This window comes from Morone saxatilis, unplaced genomic scaffold (genome assembly GCF_004916995.1).
Source record: "Morone saxatilis isolate NCDOM2014 unplaced genomic scaffold, NCSU_SB_2.0 Contig19, whole genome shotgun sequence".
Taxonomy (NCBI): Eukaryota; Metazoa; Chordata; class Actinopteri; family Moronidae; genus Morone; species Morone saxatilis.
Window position 1 is genome coordinate 23,195,629 of NW_023339751.1, and position 6,504 is coordinate 23,202,132.

Sequence of the window (6,504 nt, forward strand, 5' to 3'; positions counted from 1 at the left end):
GTGAATGTGGCACTTTGAGTGGTCGGAAGACTAGAAAGGCGCTATACAAGTACAGGTCCATTTACCACCTGAGGACCCTATAGGCCCCTGAAGATTAGACTGAAAACTGACAGCTGGCTATCTGATCTGCAATTCCATTTTATCCCCAGTTCACTGATTACCAGAGCTATGTGATGCATAGCTGCCTGGTGGACAACCCGACCCTGGAGCGCTCCATTGCTCTGTTCAATGGAGTCTCACAGTGGGTCCAGCTCATGGTGCTCAGCAAGCTAACACCTCAGACCCGTGCAGAGGTTATTACCAAATATATCCATGTGGCTCAGGTAAGACAGCATTTCCATCTTCAATGTCAAGGGGTTTATTTGTTCCAAACAAAACTTGGCTATAATTTTCTTTGCCTAACACTGTTTAAAAAAATATACTGTATATGGAATGTTCCTGCTGACAACAGAACTCAGGGAGGAAGCTGATTGGATCAGACTACCACATACGTTTCCCATTGTCCAGGCTTCCATATCCTACCCTGAACACCCAGCCAAAAACAGAACCCTTGCATGCATGTTGCACATGACTCTGTTTACCTACACAAATGCAACAGTAAATTGTTAAAGATGCCAGTATTTCATTCATACACCAGTGTTCCATTTATATAAAGTCAAGCATCAGCTTCGTCTAAAACTACCATTTGGTCACAACTATCAAAGTAAAGCATGTATAAGGTAAGATCAAAATGTTTGCAGTGGCAATATAGCTGAAATTCTTTATCAGGTCACATAATCTGGTGGGTCGCAGAATAAAGTGCCACACCTGTTATCCCGTAATTATGGGGTATCTTCTTATGAGATGAGGAAGCCATAATGAACGAACATGGAGAAAAAAAATTAATATTTGATGGTATAATGAAAAGATCACACACTAATTTAATATTATGAATGTTTAATTTAGCTGTTGCTTATGACATTACCTGTCAGTAAGGGCATGCATTTTTTTTGTTTTGCACAAAAGCATAAAACCTAAATTTGGTTTTAAAGAATATGACCAGTTTTCAACCCAGACTTGCTGAATTGTGCATACAGCAATAGCTTAGCAATATGCAACACTATTAATGAGAGAAAGTATTTTAAGCAAAAACACACATAACTATTAATAATGTTAAATTCAGTTGTTTTTTAAGACTGAAATTAAAACACAAATCTATCTGTTATTCCCAGTCTTTTGCTGTTCGCTATATAAACTCTATCAGTATTGTAGCATGATGTTAGCCCTCTCAGGGCTGTGTCTTCAGCCTGGCTGTTCTCCTTATACACAAACAACATACATACAACAGTTTCCCATCCCAGCACAGTGGAGTATCATCCTTATGTATGCTGATGATACAACCATAATAAGCTTATTCAGCATATTCAAAATCAACAAGCAAGTAGCCTGAGTAGTCACTTCCTACTCGATGCACACAAACCACAGGAACTCCTCAATGATGGCACAGCGCCCCACCCAAATCGCCTATACATATATCTTAGAACAACCTAGAACTATCATAAACTCATTTAAATTTCTTGACACTCAAATATTAACTCACTGAGAAAGCCCAGCAGATACTGTTCTGTCTTAGTGTCAAACACAGAGTCTGTTTTTTACAGTCATCATTGAAAGCATTCTCACTACATTTAGAACAGTTTGATACAGCAACCTAGACACTCCCAAAGAAAATGCATCATGAACAGATCCTTCAAAATCAAGCAAATATTCAGCAGGTAAAATCATATCTGGCCTATCCCACCTGTGTGTCTCCACCTTTTATTATTTTTATTTTTATTTTGAAGATGTATATTCATTTCTTATAAAACATAAATTCTGTAGAGTTGGAATGCTTCCACGATTAGCAACTGGGGGCACGGAAAATAAAATATGAATGACCTCATGATAATGATGATAATGTCATCTAAATGGGCCATCATATTTAAATCTCACTAATCTAACTGGGACTGTTTGCAATAGAGTAGAACAGCACAAAACACAGGATAGGTTTGTTTAGATAAACAGTGAAGAATCAAAAGTAACATCTTAAACATGTCACTTTCTGTCATCAGAAACTTCTGCAGCTGCAGAACTTTAACACTCTGATGGCCGTGGTGGGGGGACTAAGTCATAGCTCCATTTCTCGACTAAAGGAGACTCACTCTTTTCTGGCTCCAGAAGTTGTGAAGGTAAGTCAATACCAGCTTTTGAATGCACTTCTATGTATATCCACACACACTGGAGTGTGCATTACTACAGTGTAGTAAAATAAACCAAGCATTGCCTGTTTTGTTACAAACTTTTCCTTCCAAGTAGAAATAAGTTTTCTGTTGTTAATACAATTGATTACAATTGATTGATTAATTAATCTAATAACTTAAATAACTTCTGAATGGTAAAGACAGTCAGCCACAATTTCTGGATTGAGACATGAGTCAAAATGCATTTCATTGCAGCTGTCTGCTGGCTCCAGGTAAACTCCATTTTACTGGGGTCAGTGGAAAAGCGCCATATAAACATACATTCATTTCCTCAAGAGGCTGCCACAAAGCACTTATTTAATATAGTAGATACAACATGAGTGCCCTCTAGGGTGCCCTTCCAGTGAAGAAAATGTAAAATAAAAGTGGCAGTTGCAACATTTTTGTGCCTCCTAAATGATTAAATAGTTAAAGGTCCAGTGTGTAACATTTAGGAGGCTCTATTGGCATAAATGTTGCAGTCTGAAACACCACTAGATACCACTAAATCCGACACACTGGACCTTTTTAGTAGTGTGTTTTTATTAGAGAGGAATAGATATGTAGTAGATATAGGTGTAGATATATTTTAAAGGTTTAGTGTGTAGGATTCAGTGGCATGTAGCAATGTAATTGCAAATCACAACTCTGTCGCTTCACCCTCACCTTCCAAGCACAAAGGACAAAGGACAAAATGAAACAGTTTTAATCTTAACCAGGGTTTGGAACTGTTTTACAATAAATGCATCACAACTTTGACTTTTTTTTTCCATTTTTACTTTTACTATGTGTATACTTATACATTCATTTCTATTCTATGTATTGTGTTAGCTATAAGTACTATTTCTTTAACGTCGTGTGAGTAGAACAACTGTAACAAACAAATTTCCCCCTGGGGATCAATAAAGTATTTCTGATTCTGATCTGTTAAAGCAATAGTCATCCAAACTCTCTATTATCAAAGATTCCTAACATGTCGGCTTCAAAGGTGGCTGTCAGAACATGGTGTTTTCAGTGGCTGTTGTCAGTCCTAACTTTAAGACTCTTAAGTTTTTGGCCTAAGAGTAATAGCCTACACAAAGCTTTTTATTGCTAAAACTAGCTCCTGAGTGTGAGAGGTGTTCAAAGCAGCCCAGAGGAGTCACTACCAGCTGCTCACAGTTAATAAAAAGCTGCAGATAATTATATTAATGAATTTAATTATATAAGTAATTTAATTAAATTGCAATACATATTTTCATTTGATTTGATTTACTTTAATGTAATGTTTAAAAAATCATGAATTATGAAATTAGACGTGTCACATGAATTGCCATATCTGAACAACTTTAAATTCCACAGATCTGGAGCGAGATGACAGAGTTGGTCTCTTCCAACAACAACTACTCTTGCTACCGAAAGGCCTTCAATGAATGCCAAGGCTTTAAAATCCCCATCCTGGGTGTGCACCTTAAGGACCTGATTGCAGTGCATGTCGTCTTTCCTGACTGGCTTGATGACAGTAATAAGGTCAACCTGGTGAAGATGCATCAGCTCTACATGACCTTCAATGAGTTAGTTTCATTGCAGAGTGCAGTGGCCCAAGTGGAGCCCAACATGGACCTCATCTACCTGTTAACGGTGAGGGTTTGGAGTAGTCACTGCAGTAGTCAAGCATATTTGTAAAAAATGCACACACAGCTTTGTATTTGGGGGGAAGACAAAAAAGGCCTGAGCAGTAAAGGTGTTTTTTTTTCACTGTATGCTGTGATATACTGTATTTCATTGTTCTCTCTTGAACCAACAACTACAATTTGAGGAACATTTGTGTCACTCTCAAAAGAATAGTTACATACAAACAAACATACGATACATTTTGGTCAATATGCTTATATTCTTATTCTACAATGGAGCTCTGCACTGGTGACTGCACTTGTGATTGTCAGCTCGGCTGTATGTTACCTAGTTAAAAGCCTCAAATGGTCATGTATTTACTTGCTGATGTGCATACTGAAGTGCATTTGAACAGTAATGCAACCACGTAGCTTAGAGAAGAAGTGAACAAACTACATAGTATCGGTGTCATTCATAGTCAGTGACTATGAATCTTTGAGCTGAGTTGAACAAAGCGATTTGTGATTTCCACTTATTAATATAGAATGTTCACCCTCTGTGATGAGAATTTATTAACTTAGGGACATATTGACTTGACTGACTATGGCTTAGGTTGGACTAGTCAGACCAACTCTGAATTATTTTTGTTGCACAAACTAATTTGCCATGAATTCTGGGTAAATTAACTGTGTTAAGCCGTTCAGCTCAATTCAGAGTATGTCTTCTGGACCTCCATTTTAGATTACTTTTTATTTTTGTAAAAAACTTATTACTGATCTGATTAACTTAGAGCAAAATTGGTCTAACACTTAGAACAGTTTAAAATATCTTTGTGAAATTGGTCCCTGATTGCTCAGATTAAAATTGGTTTAAGTTTTCCAACCTATCAGCCAGAATTGTTACTGATACTATGGAAGACTGCAATTAGCTTCCGAAGGCCAAGAATAGTTAGTTGGTCATTTCCAAAAATTCAGTTTTATTGCTCAGAAATCAGACTTGTCAAAGGCTTGTTTCTTCCAAAATTTTGCTGAGAAACAGTTTGAAAATTGTTCTAATGTATAGTGCTCTGTTGATTTTGATTAATGAGGAAGGGACACCAAATCTCTTCAACACAAAGATAAGCACTGGAATACTTTCAACTACCACTCATGAGTGTGATTTATGACTAATATTCAGTATACATTAAGAAAGCTTATTCAAGGAATTTTCAACTAATAATATCCAAAATCTATGTGTTTTCAGCTTTCTTTAGACCTTTATTACACAGAAGATGAAATTTACGAGCTGTCATTGCTGAGGGAACCACGTAACACAAAATCCTTGGTAAGTCCACACACTGAGTGCACAGAGTTTCAACAAAATTGATATTTATGCTGAAAGTGACCGTGCCCAGACCGTACACTATTTGTGTACCATAATAGTTATTTTTGATAACTTATGCTGTCATTTAGCATTCAGAAAGAATAGAAAAATATTACTTTGTTGCTTTTGAACTACACTATATGGACAAAAGTATTCGGCCGCCTGACCATTATACCAACAGGGACTGTAATGACTTTGAATTCAAATACATATGCTCAATGACGGCTAGTGGTGATTTTGGGTGGGTGGGCTAACAAATGTATTACACCAACAATACTTCACATCAAGTTACAGCAACACATTATATACTTTGTTATAGCAAGTCCTCTACGGCAACTGGGGAGACATACCCAAAAGAATGCTTTCAGCTTGTCCTTCAGTTCAGATACGGAGCATGAAAAATTCTCCAGGGCCTGTCTTGTTTTGACAGAATCTGTGGTCTTAGACATGTACAACCTGTGTTTGACAGGTGTTCGGCTAATTCATCATCTTCAATCATGTTTCCTAATTTTTTGGACAAATGTTGTAAAATTCACAATTCCTTGTTGGGTCCAAGCCATGTCTCCTCCAAAAAGCAAACATGGAATAAAAGAAAAGTGAATTCCTAGCTACACTTACCATCTCTTTACTTCTATTTTTCCTCCAAAGACATTAGGCTTTATTGGGTTATCAAGACACAATACATGTTCAATCAGTAAGGATACATTTCACCCATTTTTCCCCCTTTTAGAACACCAACAACCCAAAACAAAAACAGGAGGGTGAACAGTAGCCAAACCAACAAAAAACAAAAAGTAAAAAGGAACATTCAAAGGAGGGATCCAAAATGCTTGGGAAAAAGAAACAAAAATTAACTATAACAATTTGTATATGTTGTGCCTGGAGTTTGACCACCATATCATCACACCAAAGACAATTACTGGCCTCTTTCAGAATCCTGACTGGGGGAAAAAAAATCAGTTTATCTTAATTAGAACCATCTATCTTAATCATCTAGGGAGGGAATGGAATTGATTAAGGAAAGAATGGGATTCCAAGTTTTATCAAATTTATCAGAGCACCCCCTAATGATTACCCCCCTAATGACCCCCTTGATTTTTTTTAAAAAAATGTAAAAATGACATTAGATCCTTTAGCCAAGAGTTAGAGGAGGGAGGATTCTTATCTTTCCAATGAAGTAAAATACGTCAGCGGGCTACTAGAGATGCGAAAGCAATAGAGTGGCTTTCCCTGTTGGTGAAGTGTGTGAATTCTTTAGGCACACCAAAGATGGAGGTTAAAGGACACCCAA

The 6,504-nt window shown here is 37.1% G+C and overlaps 1 protein-coding gene across 1 annotated transcript in view; it reads left to right on the forward strand.

Annotated features, from left to right (window-relative positions):
* The window catches only part of rasgrp3 (RAS guanyl releasing protein 3 (calcium and DAG-regulated)), a gene marked incomplete at its 5' end in the record, with an annotated part of 7,904 nt that extends 2,688 nt beyond the window's left edge, over positions 1–5,216 (forward strand). The window contains 4 exons of the mRNA XM_035663876.1: positions 150–323; positions 2,091–2,207; positions 3,600–3,878; positions 5,094–5,216. Of these exons, the coding sequence (XP_035519769.1) occupies positions 150–323; positions 2,091–2,207; positions 3,600–3,878; positions 5,094–5,216 (693 nt within the window). The remainder of the gene's footprint in view (positions 1–149; positions 324–2,090; positions 2,208–3,599; positions 3,879–5,093) is intronic.
* Positions 5,217–6,504: the final 1,288 nt, after the last annotated feature.